This window comes from Pimephales promelas, chromosome 15 (genome assembly GCF_988280905.1).
Source record: "Pimephales promelas chromosome 15, fPimPro1.hap1.1, whole genome shotgun sequence".
NCBI classification, from domain to species: Eukaryota; Metazoa; Chordata; class Actinopteri; order Cypriniformes; family Leuciscidae; genus Pimephales; species Pimephales promelas.
The window spans coordinates 22,385,041-22,407,755 of record NC_142783.1 but is presented as its reverse complement, the minus strand read 5'-3'; the positions used below and the strand labels follow the sequence as shown (position 1 = coordinate 22,407,755).

At 39.1% G+C, this 22,715-nt stretch overlaps 1 protein-coding gene across 4 annotated transcripts in view; it reads left to right on the top strand.

Annotated features, from left to right (window-relative positions):
* rab3gap2 (RAB3 GTPase activating protein subunit 2 (non-catalytic)) overlaps positions 1-21,956 on the top strand; it is a 29,057-nt gene extending 7,101 nt beyond the window's left edge. For 2 of the 4 annotated variants that reach the window (XM_089120378.1, XM_089120377.1), the window contains exons 10-35: positions 188-336; positions 440-519; positions 708-797; positions 5,888-6,027; positions 6,748-6,943; positions 7,028-7,171; positions 7,263-7,345; positions 7,874-7,938; positions 8,021-8,111; positions 8,193-8,314; positions 8,414-8,618; positions 10,108-10,205; positions 10,374-10,479; positions 10,565-10,725; positions 10,800-10,974; positions 11,335-11,475; positions 11,579-11,685; positions 12,382-12,448; positions 12,578-12,648; positions 12,733-12,768; positions 12,846-12,920; positions 13,099-13,314; positions 15,052-15,141; positions 20,341-20,541; positions 20,846-21,010; positions 21,089-21,956. In XM_089120378.1, the coding sequence (XP_088976504.1) occupies positions 188-336; positions 440-519; positions 708-797; positions 5,888-6,027; positions 6,748-6,943; positions 7,028-7,171; positions 7,263-7,345; positions 7,874-7,938; positions 8,021-8,111; positions 8,193-8,314; positions 8,414-8,618; positions 10,108-10,205; positions 10,374-10,479; positions 10,565-10,725; positions 10,800-10,974; positions 11,335-11,475; positions 11,579-11,685; positions 12,382-12,448; positions 12,578-12,648; positions 12,733-12,768; positions 12,846-12,920; positions 13,099-13,314; positions 15,052-15,141; positions 20,341-20,541; positions 20,846-21,010; positions 21,089-21,241 (3,227 nt within the window). In that variant the 3' untranslated portion in view covers positions 21,242-21,956. Of the gene's footprint in view, positions 1-187; positions 337-439; positions 520-707; positions 798-5,887; positions 6,028-6,747; positions 6,944-7,027; positions 7,172-7,262; positions 7,346-7,873; positions 7,939-8,020; positions 8,112-8,192; positions 8,315-8,413; positions 8,619-10,107; positions 10,206-10,373; positions 10,480-10,564; positions 10,726-10,799; positions 10,975-11,334; positions 11,476-11,578; positions 11,686-12,381; positions 12,449-12,577; positions 12,649-12,732; positions 12,769-12,845; positions 12,963-13,098; positions 13,315-15,051; positions 15,142-20,340; positions 20,542-20,845; positions 21,011-21,088 lie in introns of all 4 variants that reach the window. The other 2 variants (XM_089120376.1, XM_089120375.1) reach the window with 1 other exon arrangement.
* Positions 21,957-22,715: the final 759 nt, after the last annotated feature.

The window sequence follows — 22,715 nt, the reverse complement described above, 5'->3', positions numbered from 1 at the left end:
AAGCTCAGAAAGAAACTATGTATTTGAAATATGAACTCTTTTGTAATATTATAAATCTCTTTACTGTCCCTTTTGAATTAAATGCATCCTCACTAAATAAAACTATTAATGTCTTTCAAAAAAAAAAAAAATATTGCTGGCCCCAAACTTTTGATTGGTAGAGTAAAGTAAAGTCTGCCTCTTTCAGGTATTACTACTCTGAGTGTGTTCGATCAGATGAAAAATGCCTCTATTCTGGGAGGATACCATGCTTCGGTGAAAGGAAGCCCTCCTGCAATGAGTCAGTATATCACAGTGGGAGGAGGACCCTACACTGGGTTCTACTATGCTATAGAGGTACACACACACACACACATCTTTTCCTTGGTCTATTGTTGGTGCTTGTTGCTTATTTGTAGTTCTTGATAATTACGGTCAGTTTTTCTTTCTTATATCTCAGGGAAGTTCTCAGCCTCTTCTCTCCCATGTGGCTCTAGCTGTGGCCAGCAAACTCACATCAGCTCTGTTCAATGCTGCCAGGTCTGTGTCTGGGTTATTTTAACTCTTGGCTCTCATTAACACTGACCTTTCATGTTTAAGCTCACTCCATGTTTACGCATTCTTCGTCTCTCTCTCTCTCTCTCTCTCTCTCTCTCTCTCTCTCTCTCTCTCTCTCTCTCTCTCTCTCTCTCTCTCTCTCTCTCTCTCTCTCTCTTCTTCCTCCATAGTGGTTGGTTGGGATGGAAGAGTAAAAATGAAGAGGAGTCGGTGCAGAAACAGAAGCCAAAGGTGGAGCCGGCCACAGCCCTTCCTGTTAGGTAAATCTGAATGCAATAACACTACCTTCCAATGTTGCTTTTTTTCTTTTCATCATATACACACCAGTGTTGGGTGTAATACATCACTAATTAATTATTGTAATTAATTCACCTTTCCCTTGGTAAATAAAGGGATTAGGGGGAAGTAAAGTAAAGAATTACTCTTCATTTTTCTTTAATTAAATTACAGTTACTTGTGATGTAATGGACTGTATAGACCAATAGATCTATTCTATATAAAACAATATAGGATTTAACATGTAATTTTGTGCATGTGAAGATTTGAAAATCTTGCTTTCCCCCATTACAGTTGAATCACGGAGGCTACACTAGTTACTTTTGCCAAGAGATTTATTATTTATTATGTATCATGTGTCAGACAGAGAGAAACAGGCCTATAACAATAAGGGTACAGACGAGGAGGTCTTCATTCCAGATTTCTCTATCCTCCAGCTGTAAATGGTTTCTTGGTGTTGGTTTCATTATGAAAATATAGCTGCGAGCAGCGATGGCGGGCCCAAGCCGGAGGCACCGCAAACCCGGTTCCTTTAGTTACCTAAAGGCACCCGGGTGGCGGTGCCGAAGGCTTTGGCCCTTTCATGATTAAATGTTAAAGCGGCTTGCCATACTCTGTCATTTCGACTAGTCACAATTATGTTACAGATATCTTAAATGATAATACAAACTATCCAAAGTGTAACGACTAGACAGAAAGACGTTGTTGATATCTACAATGTTAATTCCGGACAGGCAAACTTAGCTTTTAAATGTTAAAAGGGCTTGCCATACAGGGACGTAGGCTCAGAGAGAGGCTCACCATATTCAGACCAAAATATCTGACTTCCTCTTGGTCCGAGCTAATGACTATGTATTAGAAAGTTGTACGGCTTGAGGAGTACAATGTATATACCGATTTTTGTAACTGTAGATAAAACTAACAACCAATGTAGTAGCACTTCTCTTTTTTTGATTGGCTGATGCGTAGCAGGGTCGACTGCTGAACTCCAGGCGAGACGCGCTTGATTCTCACGTGAGAGCGGCGCGGCCAGAGAAATTGCGTATATTAAATATATTATTAATAGTTTTTCCGCATGAGAAATACAATGTGTGACGGGAGTGTGAGACAAAAGACTGAAACGAGTGACTGTCATGCTCAATGCGTGACACACTATAAAAAAATATTTCACACTGACTCCACATTTAGGGGGCCACAAGGGGGTCCAAGCTTGTTGTCGCAGGGGCACTGGCCCCCCCAGGCCCCCGCCTAGAACCGCCATTGCTCACACACACACACACACACACACACTTTCTCTCTCTCTCAAGAAGCAAAAACATGACTGCTAAAGGTTGTATCAGCGATGGCGGGGTAACATCACTTAACATCACGAGTGCTATTCCCTTAGGCCACGCCCCCTTGTCTCCCCAAAGTATTATAAGCAATCATGCGCATCCCGTGTGCAGAATGATGCACTTGAAGCAACACCAAGTCACAGCACGCAACGCTTCACATTGAAAAGAACATAGCGAAGGGATGGTATCTATAATCTATGCTTAGTAGGGCTGCACGATTTGGGAAAATGTCATATTTGAGCCAATATTGCAATTGCGATTTGCGACTCCGATATAATAAAATGGTTTCATGAGTCCAACTTGCTTGGTTCTAAAGTAAAATGCACACACAGATTAATGTTTATTTCTCAACTCAAACTAAAAACAACAACAACAATAAATGATTGATAACACCTATAATGATCAATAAACCATCAACCAAACCAACATTACAGTGATTCCATCAATTGAAAGCCATCAACTTTTTTAAAAAATTATTACGCTTAAAAAAAATATATAACAGCTTTTAAATTAAGTGAACTTCAAACAATCCCCACATAAACCCATAATAAAAAACATATTTACCTGTGCCCTTCCTGTCTTAACAGGTACAGAAATTGAATAAAGTTATCAAACAGTCTGCGCTGCCTGAATCATAAATTATATATATAATAATCCTTATTAAAGCTACAAAAGTTCTTTACTCAAGATCAGTGAGTAATTTTCTAATTTCCCTTTGTTCTTTTAACTTTACTGAAAGAACGCTTTATTCGCTGCTGGCCCTTTAAGAGCACCCGTTGCCGAGACGCGGATCTCACACGCGCCTCATAGCACAACTCTTTTCATCCATAGACTTTTCTTATGTTATGAAGATACTAGACAAAATCACATTTTGGCATAATTGTGTGTGCTATTGTTCGTTCAAGCTCGAAAGAGAACTGTTTATTCTGGGCTGGCACACGGTCAGTGCATGCGCATTATGCGAGTCTCATCTATTCTAATCTAGGGCACTCACAGGCAGCTTTTCACTTCTTGTCGTGCAAAATGCGAAAAGGCATTTGAACCAATAAGAGGGGGATCTTGTAACACTAGTCAAAGGATGACAAAAAAGAAGAGATGCTGCGCTAATAGCCCTACTTTGTTTATTTCATATAAAATCGCGGCATTTTGCGTTATATAATTGCATAGGTTTGAGATCGCTATTACGACTGCGATATAATTAATCGTGCAGCACTAATGCTTAGTGTATTCTAAAGGGCAATAAACTCCACTCCAGCAAGATAGTCATTTTATGCAAATCATAGACCTTTATGCCTTATCTACAAATAAAGTATAATATTGGGAACATTGATCTTGAAGAGAGTGTCGTCGTGTTACTGTCGCAACCGAACGCGACGCGCTAATGCTGATGCATGGAGAATGACTGAGGCGAGATGACTTTCCGTTAACTTTAACTTAGAGACTAAAATATTAATTTTACCACACATTAAGCTATTGAATGACTTTAGAAGTCTTGGAATATAGTGTGAAAACTTGATTGTGCTTTACAGTTTTTTATGCCTTTAGTGGGGCTTAACAAAATAACACAATATGCAGAATGTCGGACGTCACTTATAGGCTAAACTGTTTTTATAGATAAAACTATTTACATTCGGCAGTCATGAAAACAAATCTCAGATAACGGTTGACTAGGTAACAATGTGTAATTTTGCGCCGGAGTTCTCCTTTAACTTACATTAGCTAGCTAACTACGAACGAGCTAACCAGATAACATTAACAAATTGACAAGCACTTACTGGGCACAGTGGGCAGAATGGCTCTTCAAATGACGGACGAAATTGGAGGTTGTCATCTGACTGTCCGCGATCTTAACGTTGCATGTCTTGCAAAGCGCTGTTCTTTTGCCATCTTGTTGTAAGAAATTCTTGAATCCAAAAGCGACGACGACCCTCGTTATCCCTCCGGCTGACATGTTGATGTGATCTGATGTAAGTGGGCGTGGTGTGCGCGTAAGGTATGAGAGGGCATGACTGATGATCTCGTGATCCAGTCATGACAGCGCTATTCTCAGCCTGCGCTCCAGCTGGATCAACTTTATTTTTTTTACATAATTTATATATTTTATATTCAAACTGAAAACATGATGTGATTAACACTCAAGTCATATTATTACATGCAAGTGTGTTTGATTTATGGACCAAATTTTCAGATCAAGTTTATGGACCAAGTTAATTTAATTAATAAACCTATAAAACTATTAATGCACTACAATTAAACTGGTTATATGCCTTTACTTATAAAAAATAAAAAACTTATTAAAAAAAATACCAGGCTTAAGGCATTTATTTTTTATGCAGGCCATACACACAGGAGTGAAATGGTTAAGACCCCTCCCCCTACAAACACACACACATACACAGACAGGCAAAGACAGAGATGTAGGCTCAGATTAAGCAAGACCACATTCAAACAAACATATCTGACTTTCTGTGGGTCCTAGCTAATGAGTGTCAATTAGAAAGTTGTCCGGCTCGAGGAGTACAATATACATACCGATTTTTGTAACTGTAGATAAAACTAACAACCCTACTTTTGTCAAAAGGTGGCGCTACTGAGCCCTCACCACGCCCGTTTCTGAAACATTGCACGTGTCTACTGGCTAATAAATGTGATGTGTCTGTCGAGTTTCATGCATTTTGAAGCATGCTAAGGGTCTCAAAAGCATCCTAAAAGCATCCTAAAAGAAGGGTAAAGTTTGATGCGTCGCCACGGCAACAGTTTCAAAGATATCAAGAATCCATTCACAGGTCTACATCTGCCGTATGTTTACATTATACATATGAAGTTTGAAGCAAATCGGGTAAAAATAAAAGGGTGATATCAAAGCATTTTGAAAGTGACACACTTCCTGCTGCCAGTTGGTGGCGCTATAACTTTGACTCACAATAGTCACATCCATGTGATCGTCCTCTTACAGCGAACATACTGCTGAAGTTTCATCAAGATCAGTTAATGTATGCTGAAGTTATAACAAACTTCCTGTTTCACGTTTCTCGCCATGATTTCGTTTCCTCGCCACGGCCAAACCGTTCGAGATATCAAAAATCCCCACACAAGCTTTCATCCTCAATGTCTTCACTTTACGCTGACCGAGTATCGTCGAATTTGGATCAAAGCTCTAGGAGGAGTATTTCAAATAACATTGCGAGCGTTTTACAAACAAACCTCAATAGCCGACTTCCTGTTGGGCTGGGGTAAAAAGTAAAAGCGCGAGGTATAGATGAAACGATGAGATCAACATGCGTACCGAGTTTCATATTATTACATGCAAGCGTGTTTGAGTTATGGACCAAGTGTTCGGACCCCATTCCAGGGGGCGCTGACGAGCCCCCCTGCCACGCCCGGGTACCATCTTCAGCCCGGCTCTGATGGCCGCGGGTTCTGACCCGTGTGCAAAGTTTCAAGAGTTTTCGAGCATGTTAAGGGCCCCAAAAGTGCCCGAATAGTCGTAAGAAAAATAATAATAATAATAATAATAATAGAAAAGAATAATCCTAAGGAAAACAATAGGGCCTTCGCCCTTTCAGGGCTTGGGCCCTAATTATTATAAAAATGAATAATTAATTTATAAAAAAAATAATAACATTTTCCCTACAAATAGTCTGGTCAGAATGCAATTTTATATTATTTATTTAAAAAAAATAAAAGTAAATAAAACTTAAGAAAGAAAAATAAAAATAAAATTTTTCTGCTTTCATCAGGTTTGGTCTTCCAGATTCTCGTCGACATGGCGAGTCAATCTGTCTCTCTCCATGTAACACTATGGCTGGAGTCACAGATGATTTTGGCAGAGTCACGCTGCTGGATGTGGCACGAGGCATCGCTATCAGGATGTGGAAGGGTGAGCAGTGTAGCGCAACTAATGTAGTCGGATTTGCGAACAAGCATCTAATGACCCTGTTCGTATTAAATTTCAGAAGTATCTTGTGACAAACAAGATTTGAATCAGTGTGACAAATGCTTTAGTGAACAAACACACTAAAAACATCAGAGCAAATCAGTATCATTAGGGACTGCTTGTCCTTGTGACAATGTGTAGTTAAGTTATTTTTTTGTAATAAATTACTTTTTAGTTTTAAAAACTAAAAGCATGCAACTGTAAATTTAATCTTAAAACATTTTTAGGATATATTTTATTGTACAAAATATAATTAATTTGTTTTAAATATAATTAAGTAAATACTATAATTATACAAATAATTTAAACTATATAAAATAATTTTATTTTAATAATTATAATATTAGTATTTATAAAATGTTATATGCAATGATATATAATTATGTAATACAGTACACTACTGTTCAACTGTTTGTGAGGTAAATATTTTTAAAAAATATTTAAAATTTAGATTTCTGTTTCAAGTCAATGCTTTGAACTTGCTATTCATCAAAGAATCCAAAATGTATCACAGTTTCATTTTATGCAGCACAATTTCCTAATAAGAAATATTTCTTGAGCACCAAATGATTTCTGAAAGATCATGTGAAAATTAAACATTTGTTTTAAATTGTAATATTTATTTTAAATAGTAGTGTACATAAACTTTTTTATTGTGTGTAGGCTATCGTGATGCTCAGCTCGGGTGGGTGCAGGTGTCAGAGGCTCCTGGGGAGAGAGAAATAGCCACATCTCCCTCTATGCCCCGCCGGCACGCCCAGTTTCTGGTGATTTATGCCCCACGTAGGGGCATTTTAGAGGTGTGGGGAACTCAGCATGGACCTCGAGTGGGGGCTTTTACTGTAGGCAAACATTGCAGGTACACACTTTAACTAAAGAAAAACTAAAATACATTGCTACAATTCAAACATGCATGTTAATTAATTCATTTCTCTCTCTTAAGGCTGTTGTATTCAGGTCACAGGTTAATGGGTGTGAATAGTGTAACCAGTCAGGGTTGGCAGATACACACACAGCAGGTGTGTCTGTTTGATCCGGTAAATGGAGCCCTGAGAGCCATCACCATACCATTCCACCTGGCACTCAGGTACACACTCATACATAAAAAAATGAACTTTAATATAAAAAAAGATATAATGCAGGTGAGAACAGATGTATCTATTCTGTTTGTTGGTCAGTGATAAGAAGAGTGAGCGTGCTAAAGACATGCACCTCCTAAGGAGACTCACCACTCTACTGAGGACCAGGGAGGTGGAACCAGGTCAGACATACCTCATAGTTCACTCAAATATGTAAATTCTGTCATCATTTACTCATTCTCAATTTATTCCAAACCTGTATGAATTTATATCTTCTCCTGAACTCTAAAGAAGATATTTTAAAGAATATGGGTAACCAAACAGTTGATGGGCCCCAATAACTTCCATAGTATGGAGAAAAAAATAATATGGAAGTAAATAGGGGCCTATCAACTGCTTGATTACTGACATTCTTCAAAATACCTTCTTTTGTGATCTGAAGAAGAAAAAAAATTCGTAAAGGTTTAGAACAACTTGAGGGTGAATAAATGATGACAGAATAATAATTTTGGAATGAATTATCCCTTTAATATTCCCGAGAGACCATGCATATACATCAGAATATCTTCAGTTGTCTTGAGTTGTCTTGTTTTTTTTTTTTTGTTGTTGTTGTTGTTTTTAAGAACTACTAATACCCAATTTTGTGTTTAAGTTCTATTGTTCTGATGTGTCCACATGTTTGAGTTTTCCTTTTGATCTTTGATTGATAGCTCTGCTTGAGAGTGAAGCACAAAGTGTGTTATTGGACATTAAACATCCAGCTATTAAGAAACAGGTTAGTAAAACCCACACCGCAACATATTCATTCATCTATGTTAATAAATATTTAAATAATAACATTTCTGATTGATTAACAGGCCCTGGAGTCACTGCTGTCCAATAAGAATGCACCAGTGTCCTGTTTGACCCATGTTACTCGTGCATTATTGGCTAGCCTGAAAGAACAAGGTAACTCCTTCCATCCTCACAGGGCACTGTGTATTTTTCATATTTAAACACTGATCTGGTTTTCCTGCGTCTTTGTATTAGATCCTGAAGCCGTGGATGAGTCGTTGCTGCAGTTTTGTTCATCACAGCTCAAACTTCTCCAGCTCTATGCAGATGTTCAGTTACTGCACACACCAGATACGTCACCCACTGAGCCAGAACATGTGAGTAACACATTCACAAAGACGCTATCCAGTTAAGCAAACTAATATACCGTAATATCACACTTAGATTGGAATTTAAGGTTTCTGTTCTCTGTACAGCCGTCTTTTTCTGGCATTGAGGAGGATCTTGCTCGTGTTGGCCCAATCCTGCAACGATACACAGAGATGAACTCTAGGCCCTCTGTCTCATTTGCTCAAGACTCTAGTGGGCCGCTGCCAGTCCGAACATTTCTGTCTCAGTTGGAATGGGTGAACGGAGAGCTCAGAGTGATTAAACAACCTGATTCCGACTGGACCCAACTAGGTAAAACCGCTCCCTGCTAGCATTATTTTAATATTTAAAGGACCCCTTGTGGTGAAAATAAAATTTTTAGTATTGTTTATGTATATGTGGTGTTTTTAATATGCTTTTACACAAACATGTAACGAATCCTGTCAACGTGCAGGTGGGGCTTTACTCCAATGACTTTCTATGATGTTCAGATCATCTAACTTTTTAGATGGCGAACAGGAACATGTTTGTGTAGCATTAAAGGGATACTCCACTTTTTTGGAAATAGGCTCATTTTACCACTCCCCCAGGGTTAAACAGTTGAGTTTTACTGTTTTCAAATCCATTCAGCCGATTTTCTGATATTTAGAAGAATATCAGTAACCAGACAGTTTCTGATCTCATTGACTTCCATAGTAGGAAAAAAAATATACTAGTCAATGAGACCAGCAAATGTCTGGTTACTGATATTCTTCTAAATATCAAAAAAAAATCGGCTGAATACATTTGAAAATGGTAAAACCCAACTGTTTAACTCTGGGGGGAGTGGTAAAATGAGCCTATTTCCAAAAAAAGTGGAGTATCCCTTTAATGGGTTATATGCACGCTTAAGTTCCGCATTTGACGTAAGGATGCTCGTCCATTTCCGGTTGTGTAGATTAAAGCGGAGGAAAACCGGAGAAAACGGGATTATGGCAGAGTCTTCAATATTTACTGTCCTCCCGTCTTTGAAACGAAACGTACATACGTTTAGATGTAATTTTATATATAATTATGTTTATTTAATATAATTTTAAAAAGAAGCATAAACACAACGAGGGGTGTCTGTTTTATCTGTTTTTGTGACTAACGTTTCATTAGTATAACATTGGAGTATAAAATTCAATATAAATTCTCGGTATTGCATTGGACTGTATGATCGGCGGAAGTTATCGAGCATCCTTAATCCTTCACCGGAAATAACGCCGTGCATAGAGCCCGTAGCACATTATTAGCTGTTTGATAATGTAGTCAAGCCTAAAGCTAATCATATAATTTACGGTCATGTGTCTGACATTGTTGAGAGCAATACATAAAAGCCTTTGACCATTCTGATATATCCACTTGTTGATGACTCTGTGTAATTCACTGTTCAACTACTTCTTATAACATATATGGCTGAATTAAACCAATGTTTCCACTTGCTATTTTGTAGTGTTTACTACAGTAAAGTTGACCAAGTGGAATAGGTACTCCGAACTGGTGTGATTGAGTGGAGGCAGGGACTAATTTGCATATTCTCTTAATTTATTTTTAAAACACAATAATAACCAAATGTTATCTTTTGCAAATCTCAAAATGAATATCCATTTTTGTACTGGCTAAATTTACTTGTTACATTTTAAATGATTTTTAGTGTTTATTTTGAATGTATTTAGACAAAATGGTATATAATATTAAAAATGGCCATTTAAAGGTTATTAGCCGTAAAATGAAAATAATTATAAGCGGTTAATTGATATGTAAATTTGAATGCTTTCAGGTAGTTTCCTGTTCTGGGGTTGTCTGTCTGGACAGAGTCCTTTACAGAGAGTGTGTGAGACTCTGCAGGAAAGTGGCATCAGCCCTCAGCAGCTATTGGTAAGATAAAGGGATGTAAAAGAGCACACAAGATGGAAGAATCGATTATTATGGGTGGATATATGGATTAAATGGAGGATGGAATGATTAGAAAATAATGCGAATTTGCTGAGATTTTTGCTCTTTATAAAATTCTCTCCTTTTGATTTCACACTCTCTCTCTGGCAGTCTTTGCTCTTGTCAGTTTGGCTGAACAAAGAGAAAGAAGTTCTGAAGTTCCCAGATGCCGTCTCACACCTGCACACGTTGCTGTCTACCCTCAGCTCAATGAAAGGTTTTTAACATCATCTGGAGGAGAGACTGACCTTGTATCCTCTATATTTTATCATGTATATTGATATTTCAATTGTGTGTATCAGGAGCAGTAAATGAGTCATGGGACGGCCAGAGTGTCTCACCCTGGTGGCAGCAGGTCCGCACAGCATGTGTTCAGTCTGAAAGCGCGGCCTCAGCACTACTGGCTGCTCTAGTCGCTCATCGTGTAGCCAAGAATGCCATCACCAGGCTGGCAGAGAGCAAGGTGTCTGTGTGTGTCTTTTTTTCTGCAGCTATAGAATTGGTGCAGTGTGTTTAACTCTCTTTCTCTCTGTGCAGTTTCAGGAGGAGTGGGTGTGTGTTTCTCTGGAGTTGGAGCAGTGGGTTGTGTGTATAAAACAGTTGGAGGATGTTCTTGCTCTGCAGACGCTGCTCTGCCTGCCGTCTCATCAGGGCTCTACTGGGGGCACTGTTACACGCTGCTCAGTCAAAACGCTATTAGAGAGTGGCAGAGGTGCATAAAACACACATACACTACTATTCCAAATTGTGGGCACAGTAAGAAAGTTTAAGTAATTAATGCTTTTATTCCGCAAGGATGCCTTAAATTGACCAAAAGTGTCAGTAAAGATATTTCCAACGTTACAAAAGATTTCTATTTCAAATAAATTTAGTTGTTTTTAACTTTGTTTATTGAAGAATCGACTGTTTTTTGCCAAATAAATGCAACTTTTAAAGTTAGTGAATATTGAATCTGTCAGTAAAATTAAGATTAAAATCTATGCTTTCATACTAGGTAATGGGCAAATGAATGATTAGTGTTTCCATATTTTCGTGTTTTTTTTTTTGTTTTTTTTGTTTTTTTGTCTTTTAGGTGGTGTAGCAGACTGCGTTTCAAAATTGATCTTCAGACAGGGTGTGTCTCCAGATCTCTTGAGTAAGATCCTTCAACAGAAGGGAGAGAATGAGCCCACGGAACAGACATTTCAGCAAGGCAGGGAAGAGAAACTGGAGGGTAACCATGGGGATTCTTGATCATGTCAATTTTTCCATGGTGGTTTCTTTTAACCCTCTGTGTGTGTTCTGTGTTTGACTAAAGCATGTGTGTGTTGTCTCAGAACTTCTGGAGTGTGTGTGTCAGCGGTTTCCAAGCTCTCTGTCTCCTGATGTGCTGTTTGCTCACTGTAGCTGGGAAAATGTGGTCCAGTGGAACAAAGACCCAGAGGTAAAGACTTTAAAAAGTCTCAAATCTTTCTGATAATAAGGTTGGGAACCAATTTCCAGTTCTTATTTAGAACTTAAAAAAAAATATTGGAACCAAATTACTTGTTTTTGTGTATTTACATTAATTTAGCAAAATATATGTAGTATTGGAAATCTAAATAAACATTTTAATACATTTGTAACACTACAACTGACAAGAGTGTGTCTGCTTCCTGAACAGGGTTAGGGAGATTATTCCACAGTTTGGGTGGGTGCTATGATCTACTGCCTTTTGATATTCTAGGTATTATCATCAACTGGACAGAATTTTGAGATCGCAGTAGACGTGAAGGACTAAAATGCGTTTAGAGCTTACTCAAGTACTGAGAAGTTAAACCAAGTGCTGCTTTGTAATTAATTAGCAAGATTTTAAAATGTATGTGATGTTTAATAGAGAGCAAGTGCAGTGCTGACAGAACTGGGCTAATATGGTCATACATCCTGGTTCTAGTAAGAACTCTACCTGCTGCATTTTGGATCAGCTGGAGTTTGTTTTTTACACTTGCTGTTTATTAAGCGTGCAGGGCAACCACCCACGAATCTGAGTACTGATATGGTATGATATGATATAATATATACTGATAGTCCTAATATTGAAATAAAATATCAGCCAATCACAGAGTACACTTTCTGCACTTTCACAACTCTTTCTGTTAAGGTGGGGCAGTACTTAGAGTGGTCAGTGGAGTTTTTGAAGATGATCTCCAGTCCTTACATTCAGTTGGGTAAGATTTACTAATAAAAATGACATATATGTTTTCTGTTGCCTGAACAAGTTGCCACAACGTATTTCTTCACAACAGAAGGATTTCCATATGATAACACTCTCTCCCTCAATTATGCTCTTCCCTCAGGTGTCTCTGCTATGATGTGGCAGACCTTCATAGTCAAACGGTTTTCAGCTGCTGCCTTCCTAATGGAAAAGGTTTGTGTGTCTGTGTACTTTGGCTCTTTCTCTTTGTGTGCAGTGACTAACATTAAATAATTGATGGTGCATGTGTTGATCTAGGTGGGAAAGGCACCTAAAGACCGGCTGTGCAGACGGGTAAGAGAAGACACAAAGAATTAATTCAATTTAGATCTGTTTCATTTTAATTAACTTATCTGCGTGTGTGTGTTAAGGATGTCGGAATGGGAGACGCAGCTGTGAAGAGTTTCCTTGGCTCCTGCGTGCAGTTACTGCAGGCTCTGATGGAGGTCTCATCTTCCTCTTTTTTCCCTTCCTATCCTTTTTTCACAGTAAGGACTGATCAAACAGTGGATGCATGGATGGACGCATGGCTTAAGATATCGTGAATTTTTTACAAGAATGGTTAACAAATTATGGGTTGAAATAAAAGTGTGAAATCTATTATAAATGTCTTTTCTCTCTCAGGCGGATTCAGGGGTGGAGGAAGTGTCTGTTCCAGATGTGAGCGTGGAGGAAGTGTGGAGCAGTGCTGAGGGTCCAGTGTCTATTGTGGAGTTAGCTTTGGATCACAGATCCATACACTATCCCCTCGTTCAGCATCACTGTGTGTTAGCTTCACTGCTGCATGCCGCCATGACCTTCTCTCTGCGCCTGAAACCGCTCAGTCTGTTCGACAGCAAGGTAAAAACAGGACAACAAAAAACAATTATGTCACACTTAACTGTATTTTTTTTAAATTAAATTCCCCTCCCTCTTGTTCTTACATCTGTTCTCTGATGCTCAGCAGCGCAAGGACTGAACAATAATCCATCACCTCCCGCAGTCTGTCTAGCAAACTACGAGATGATCGTTTTTTTTTCTCGTTCGATTTTCCATTTCTCTCAGATGTACATCACTCCAAGGAAAAAAAGATTCAGGGATGTGATTTTTACGGATTAATCCGGAATTCCGGATTTTCCGACCTGAAAATGTGACCTACGTGAATCATCCAGATCTGTAAAAAAAAAAAAAAAAAAAAAAAAAAATAGAGGGGGACGGGTGTCGGCAGCCGGAGTGAAAAGGAGAGAATTTGCTGACGTTCGTACAGAAAGTTCCTTTCAAAGTATCAACAAGGACGTATTTGCGTTCAGCCAGAGAATGTCTAATTGGTTCAGCTTGTTCACCTGCTCAATTTCGTATATCTCAGTCGCTCTCGCGCTGGTATCGTTGTCAGTTGACAAGAACATCACAGTTAGGTCACCAGGGCTGGGTGATATATCGATATATTTCAAATTTGCGCTATGATACTTGCTCCAAGCAAGCTGCTGACTGCTTTTGTAGAAATATGTAGCAGCTATATCGTGCATTCTGTCAGTTGCAGTCCTGACACCTCCGTCTCAACAGCATTAGTGTACAACGCAACAAATACTCGCAATATTAACGCAGAGGAATGGCTACATCAGTTCAGCGAGTTCACAAAAGTTAATTTGCATGTGCTTTAAAGCCTTGCCGGTTAAACATGTCATTCACTGCTGATGCGCTGTTCTGAGCGCGAACACCCGACGTGCACATGCACTAAAAGCTTGTCTAACAGCGCCTGGTTGCTGGACTAAGTTATCTTTCGAGTATTATTTCGCTAACACTCTCAAATACAAACAAGGTTTACATAAGAACATTTGGTTATGTCTAAACTCAAAGCAAACAGAGAAAATTGAGAGAAATCTGCTTGTCAAATGCTCCGTGTATATTAGACGTGTCGCGTACAAGTCTTAAAGTGACAGTAGCCCTAATAATAAAAATGCAGCCGCTTGTTCTTAAAGGGATAGTTGACCCCAAAATAAAAATTCTGTCATTATTTATTCATTGTAATGTTGTTCCAAACCTGGATTCATTTATTTCTTGTGCTGAACAAAAAAGAAGATATTTTGAAGAATGTGGGTAACCAGACAGTTGCTGGTCCCCATTGACTTCCATAGGGAAAAATTCACTGGGATACATCAACTGTTTGGTTACCCACATTCTTCCAAATAACTTAAACAGAAGAAAGAAACTTATTCAGGTTTAAAACAACTTGAGAGAGTAAACGATGACAATTAAAATTTTTGGGAGAACTATCTATTTAATGTTAATTAAACAACAAAACACAGAGGAAATCACTCACTGCTCTTGACTGAGAACTTTAATAGTAGCTTTAATAAGAATTAATGTATAAGTTATACAGTGAAGACAATATTTGACTTTCATTGAACATTTGCTGTCACGTTGCGGAAAAGAAATTGGGATATATATCGATCGGGGGGGTGAGGGGGGTGCTCGGTATATTTTCCTGCTTTTTTGTTCTTAGCCAATCACATGCCTGAAGATTATCGCAATTTACTTTTCACGTTCGACTACAAGTTCTTGCCTTTAATTAATGTTGTCTTTTTCTGTCATCTACAGGGCAAGAATGCGTTTTTTAGAGATTTGGCGTCCATTCAGTTGCTGCCCAGTGGAGATATGGACCCCAACCTGGTGGCTGTGAGACAAGAAGTGAGTCAGAACTGTCGGTTTTTTCGTGTCGAAATTTTGAGTTTCTCCAATCTACTTGATACTCTGGATTCTGATAGAGGGCCATGAGACTTAGACCTGAGTGCAAAAACGGAGGCTCTAGACCCTTCCTGAGCTGAGATATTGAGATGCCACGTAGCATTTATGCCATTATAATATTATCAGAATCCAGAGTTTCAAGAAGATTGGAGAAACTTTTTTTTCGCACCAAAAAAAAAAAACGAAAGGGGTACCACTGTCGTTTTTTTTGGAGGGTCGAAATTTTGAGTTTCTCTGATCTTCTTGAAACTCTGGATTCTGATAGAGGGCCATGGGACTTGCACCTGAGTGCAAAAACGGAGGCTCTAGACCCTTCCTGAACTGAGATATTGAGATTCCACGTAGCATTTATGCCATTATAAATATCTCAATATCTCAGCTCAGGAAGGGTCTAGAGCCACCATTTTTGCACTCAGGTCTAAGTCTCATGGCCTTCTATCGGAATCCAGAGTTTCAAGAAGATTGGAGAAACTTTTTTTTTTCGCACCAAAAAAAAAAAAACGAAAGGGGTACCACTGTCGTTTTTTTGGAGGGTCGAAATTTTGAGTTTCTCTGATCTTCTTGAATCTCTGGATTCTGATAGAGGGCCATGGGACTTGGACCTGAGTGCAAAAAAAAGTAGGCTCTAGACCCTTCCTGAGCTGAGATATTGAGATATTTATAATGGCATAAATGCTACGTGGGATCTCAATATCTCAGCTCAGGAAGGGTCTAGAGCCTCCGTTTTTGCACTCAGGTCTAAGTCTCATGGCCTTCTATCAGAATCCAGAGTTTCAAGAAGATTGGAGATCTCAATATCTCAGCTCAGGAAGGGTCTAGAACCACCATTTTTGCACTCAGGTCTAAGTCTCATGGCCTTCTATCAGAATCCACAGTTTCAAGAAGATTCGAGAAACTTTTTTTTTCGCACCAAAAAAAAAAAACGAAAGGGGTACCACTGTCGTTTTTTTTGGAGGGTCGAAATTTTGAGTTTCTCTGATCTTCTTGAAACTCTGGATTCTGATAGAGGGCCATGGGACTTGGACCTGAGTGCAAAAACGGAGGCTCTAGACCCTTCCTGAGCTGAGATATTGAGATCCCACGTAGCATTTATGCCATTATAAATATCTCAATATCTCAGTTCAGGAAGGGTCTAGAGCCACCATTTTTGCACTCAGGTCTGAAGGCCTCATTATGCTTCTGCGTCAACTCCACGGCGTAGCTACGTCGTCACCACTACGGCGTCGTGGCCGTTTTATGCTTCTCCGTGAGGTTGTGGTGCATCGCGGTGCATTTCGCCGCCAGAACGCTAGGGGGGTTCGCGAATCTCTTTGGTTCCGTGCGCCGCGAGCGAAAGAGAGAGAATGTTGTTTTTGCAGCTGTCAGCTGGAGCTAATCCATAGACATATACACGGAGCTAATCGACGTTAAAATAACGAGACGACACAAACTTTATTTCCACAGAATCAACACGGATGTCCAGGGCCCGTTACACCCATAGACAGTAAAATAAAGGGTCCACCCGAGCTGCCATAACGATACCTGTTCGAAATGACTTGAATGATTTTTTTTCAGTCTCCACATGGAACTGTGCTATGGCAGGATATAATGTGTCCCGTGGCAGACTTGGTTAGTACTGTATTATCAATGATGTAACCGTGAACATTGTATTGAAAATAAACAACAAACTGTGTTTCAAAACAAACGTCGATTTATTGATTGATTGAAGTTTATTGCAAGCAAAAAAGAAAGAAAAGAATATAGACACTAACAATGAAATAAAAAAAACAGTTTATTTTTCGTTTAATTCTTTATTTACTTTCTTTATAAGAGCATTATAATTATCAGAACGAGGGTGCAGGTGCAAATGTTAAAAATAGCGCTAATAGCGGGAGGGGAATCGGAAAAGTTACACTCCTGAATTGATGTATAATCTGACCAATCAAAGCCCTTGCTGTCTGCGTCGCCTCGACGCGTAGTTACAAATTTTTGGAGGTGCACGTCGAGCTACGGCGGAGGGGTCGGAGAGGGGTTCGCGTCGATGGATAGGGGTCTGCGGGGGTACGCCGTCGATTCGACGCAGAAGCATAAAACAGGCTTAAGTCTCATGGCCTTCTATCAGAATCCCGAGTTTCAAGAAGATTGGAGATCTCAATATCTCAGCTCAGGAAGGGTCTAGAGCCACCATTTTTGCACTCAGGTCTAAGTCTCATGGCCTTCTATCAGAATCCAGAGTTTCGAGAAGATTGGAGAAACTTTTTTTTCGCACCAAAAAAAAAAACGAAAGGGGTACCACTGTCGTTTTTTTTGGAGGGTCGAAATTTTGAGTTTCTCTGATCTTCTTGAAACTCTGGATTCTGATAGAGGGCCATGGGACTTGGACCTGAGTGCAAAAACGGAGGCTCTAGACTTTTGGCTTTTTGCTTTTGGCTTGCTTTGAGCTTGCTCAGTTGGGGTTATTTAGTGTTTAGCAATGTTGTTGATCTGTGTTGTGCTACTTTCATGTTATCACTGTGAAGCTGCTTTGATACAATCTGTATTGTGAAAAGCGCTATATAAATAAATGTGACTTGACTTGACTTGACTAGACCCTTCCTGAGCTGAGATATTGAGAACCCACGTAGCATTTATGCCATTATAAATATCTCAATATCTCAGCTCTGGAAGGGTCTAGAGCCACCATTTTTGAACTCAGGTCTAAGTCTCATGGCCTTCTATCAGAATCCAGAGGTTCAAGAAGATTGGAGATCTCAATATCTCAGCTCAGGAAGGGTCTAGAGCCACCATTTTTGCACTCAGGTCTAAGTCTCATGGCCTTCTATCAGAATCCAGAGTTTCAAGAAGATTGGAGAAACTTTTTTTTCGCACCAAAAAAAAAACGAAAGGGGTACCACTGTCGTTTTTTTTGGAGGGTCGAAATTTTGAGTTTCTCTGATCTTCTTGAAACTCTGGATTCTGATAGAGGGCCATGGGACTTGGACCTGAGTGCAAAAACGGAGGCTCTAGACCCTTCCTGAGCCGAGATATTGAGATATTTATAATGGCATAAATGCTACATGGAATCTCAATATCTCAGCTCAGGAAGGGTCTAGAGCCACCATTTTTGCACTCAGGTCTAAGTCTCTTGGCCTTCTATCAGAATCCACAGTTTCAAGAAGATTGGAGAAACTTTTTTTTCGCACCAAAAAAAAAACGAAAGGGGTACCACTGTCGTTTTTTTTTGGAGGGTCGAAATTTTGAGTTTCTCTGATCTTCTTGAAACTCTGGATTCTGATAGAGGGCCATGGGACTTGAACCTGAGTGCAAAAACGGAGGCTCTAGACCCTTCCTGAGCTGAGATATTGAGAACCCACGTAGCATTTATGCCATTATAAATATCTCAATATCTCAGCTCTGGAAGGGTCTAGAGCCACCATTTTTGAACTCAGGTCTAAGTCTCATGGCCTTCTATCAGAATCCAGAGTTTCAAGAAGATTGGAGATCTCAATATCTCAGCTCAGGAAGGGTCTAGAGCCACCATTTTTGCACTCAGGTCTAAGTCTCATGGCCTTCTATCAGAATCCAGAGTTTCAAGAAGATTGGAGAAACTTTTTTTTCGCACCAAAAAAAAAAAACGAAAGGGGTACCACTGTCGTTTTTTTTGGAGGGTCGAAATTTTGAGTTTATCTGATCTTCTTGAAACTCTGGATTCTGATAGAGGGCCATGGGACTTGGACCTGAGTGCAAAAACGGAGGCTCTAGACCCTTCCTGAGCCGAGATATTGAGATATTTATGATGGCATAAATGCTACATGGAATCTCAATATCTCAGCTCAGGAAGGGTCTAGAGCCACCATTTTTGCACTCAGGTCTAAGTCTCTTGGCCTTCTATCAGAATCCACAGTTTCAAGAAGATTGGAGAAACTTTTTTTTCGCACCAAAAAAAACAACGAAAGGGGTACCACTGTCGTTTTTTTTTTGGAGGGTCGAAATTTTGAGTTTCTCTGATCTTCTTGAAACTCTGGATTCTGATAGAGGGCCATGGGACTTGAACCTGAGTGCAAAAACGGAGGCTCTAGACCATTCCTGAGCTGAGATATTGAGATACCACGTAGCATTTATGCCATTATAAATATCTCGGCTCAGGAAGGGTCTAGAGCCACCATTTTTGCACTCAGGTCTAAGTCTCATGGCCTTCTATCAGAATCCAGAGTTTCAAGAAGATTGGAGAAACTTTTTTCGCACCAAAAAAAAAAAACGAAAGGGGTACCACTGTCGTTTTTTTTGGAGGGTCGAAATTTTGAGTTTCTCTTATCTTCTTGAAACTCTGGATTCTGATAGAGGGCCATGGGACTTGGACCTGAGTGCAAAAACGGAGGCTCTAGACCATTCCTGAGCTGAGATATTGAGATACCACGTAGCATTTATGCCATTATAAAAATAGTGGGTTATTACTATTGCCAGTACTGTAAAAATACAAGAAAACACAATGCACACAGGAAATGACTCTAACATGAATGCATTGATTGATTCCTAGGTTTATTTTGTTATGAATAAACAAATGTGCAATATATAAAGGAAAAACCTTACAATTAAAGTTGTAATGTTATAATGTTTTTTTTTTTTCTAAAAAAGAAAGATGCACACAGAAAATGACTCTAATATGACCAGATTGATTGATTTAAAGATATTTAGTTTGTTACAAACAATGTGCAATCTGTAAAACAAAAACCTCAAAATTAAAGTTGAAATGGTATACTGCTGAATTGTTTTTTGACCTTGAGAAAAAGCTGAAAGTATAAACCAACAAATTTTATGTTTATTAATTTATTTCATGTTGTTACATTTTTTGGGAAGTACACTTGTTTTGACCTGATGTCTATTGGAATAGACAAAAAAAATCACAATGAAAGCAATTATATAAAAAAAAAATCATTTGTTTTCATTTATAGAAACCTCATGAGCTGGGAAAATGTATTTTTATATTTTTCAGAAACTTGAAACATAATTCAGGTCTGAGGGGGTTAACATTTTTGTTTTATAGTCAGTCTAACATGCATCTTGTACAGTGACAGTGAAATGTTGACCCCGTAATGATTCTCGGATAACGGGTCGTAAGATGTTTTTAGCTCACCTCTGAAACCAAAGTTGATGCACTGTCTTACTGTATTACTGTGTGTGTAGTTTCTGATGAACGTGTTAACAGGCTGGGTGAAGGTTCTAGCTGAAGCTGAGGAGAACGGTGTGAAACAAATTGGTTCTGAAGACATGTGGCCGTCTGTGTGTATGGAGCTCTCGTCTCTACTGCAAGTCAATACTGACATACTACGCAGACACCTTGTTTGTGAGCTCTATAACCAGGGCCTGGACCTGCGGGCAGAGGAGGTAACGCACACACACACATTGTTAAACCTCGAGCGTACATACACGAGTAAAAGTTCATGCTTTTTTCTTTTATTTTTCTTTTCGTAATTGTTGTTTCTTTCTGTAAGGCCTGCTAGTGGAATATATATATATATATATATATATATATATATATTGTCTTTTCGTAATTATTTTTTCTTTCGTTTGTTCTTATAATTTTTCATTGTCTTTTCCTTATTTATGCTCTGTATATATATCTTTTTTGGTACATTTTTTTTTTTGTCATTGAACTTTCCATATTTTTCTTTCTATTGTAATCTCTCAGGTGATGATGGAGGTGCAGGACAAGGATGTTTTGGGTTCTCAGCTGCTGGTGTTGACTGGTCAGAGACTCTCCTTCTCCCTACTCCACTCCCAGTCACAGACTAAACCCAACATGGAGCTGCTGGCCCGTCTGCCACCGACCCTCTGCACCTGGCTAAAGGCTATGGTAAGAATACGCGGCCTGCACAGTTTGCCAATCTCTTACTGTCTTACAATCATCTGTATCATGCTTTGTGTGTTTTAGGACCCCAGTGAGCTGCGCTGTCCTTCAGTACCTCTGTCTCAGAGCAGTCAACTAATCAACAAAGTCGTCGAGATGCTCCCCGAAAACCACGCCCAGTATAGCCTTGCCCTCCACCTGCTGGATGCTGTGGACTCTTTACACGAAGAGCCCTGATATAGAGAAATGCATTGGAGGAGGAAGAATGAGAATCATGTTTTTAAATATTCCAGACTCAAAAACCTTCCCAGGAGCCTAAAGACCTGGATAACCATCCAGTCAGCAGCCTAAATAAATGCATCATCATCATCATCATCAGTAATTTGCTTAATTTAGCAGGCTTTAATCTTTTTTCCTGTCTGTCACTAAAATAACATATCAAGAACACTAGCACTTCTAGAGGATGTGCTACCCCACAATGCCTGTGCACATTGAACGTGTCACGAACAAGGGCCTGGAGTCTCTAGTGTCTAGAGTGTTATTAGGATAAAAACTATGTTATTCATGTACAGCAGTCCTGTAATTAAAGAAGGGCATTCTTTACAAGGAAGCCTTAAAATAATATTTGCTTTAATCAGTATAATCAAAACATTACAGTGTATAAACACCATGAGGGGTATATTTTCTATTTCAAATTTTAGATGTTCTTGTTCATTTATTCTGCCAATTAAATGTGTCTGTAATGTCTAATTGGTGCTGTTTATTAGTCAACAAGCACTAAAATGTCATCTGTTAATGTATGTTTATTTTAAATGTTCAACTTTAGGTGTGGTTGCAAGGTGAGAGAAAAGAAAGACCTCTTCTGTAGTGCTGACCTTTTATGCAGTCCTGTACCAGCTGTGCCTGGCTGCTCATATTACATGATACCAAAATTAAAGGTAATTTCCGAGAACTGTTGTATAGCTTATTGTCTTGAAAATGAAACTGGACCATTAAATTATCAGCAACATGCCCTTAATTTGTTCATCAAATATGGGGAACATTGAGGTTCAAACATGCTGGGTTTTGAACGAACGAGCGATTATCTTTTTTCTGTATGCATTGTTTATTGGCATAGCAATAAAACTCATGTCATGAAGCATAATTTACAGGTAAACAGAAACTAAAATTGAAAAACTCTCCTCGCACAGAGCCTCATTTATGAAATTAGCAGAATGAATGTCTACATTTTGTAAAACCAGTCTTTGAAAAAACTGCCACATTCAATCGACGGATGAACATGGCATAGCATTTATGCCATTATAAATATCTCAATATCTCAGCTCAGGAAGGGTCTAGAGCCACCATTTTTGCACTCAGGTCAAAGTCTCATGGCCTTCTATCAGAATCCAGAGTTTCAAGAAGATTGGAGAAACTTTTTTTTTCGCACCAAAAAAAAAACGAAAGGGGTACCACTGTCTTTTTTTTTATGGAGGGTCGAAATTTTGAGTTTCTCTGATCTTCTTGAAACTCTGGATTCTGATAGAGGGCCTTGAGACTTAGACCTGAGTGCAAAAACGGAGGCTCTAGACCCTTTCTGAGCTGAGGTGTTGAGATCCCACGTAGCATTTATGCCATTATAAATATCTCAGCTCTGGAAGGGTCTAGAGCCTCCATTTTTGCACTCAGAACTAAGTCTCATTGGCCCTCTATCAGAATCCAGAGTTTTGAG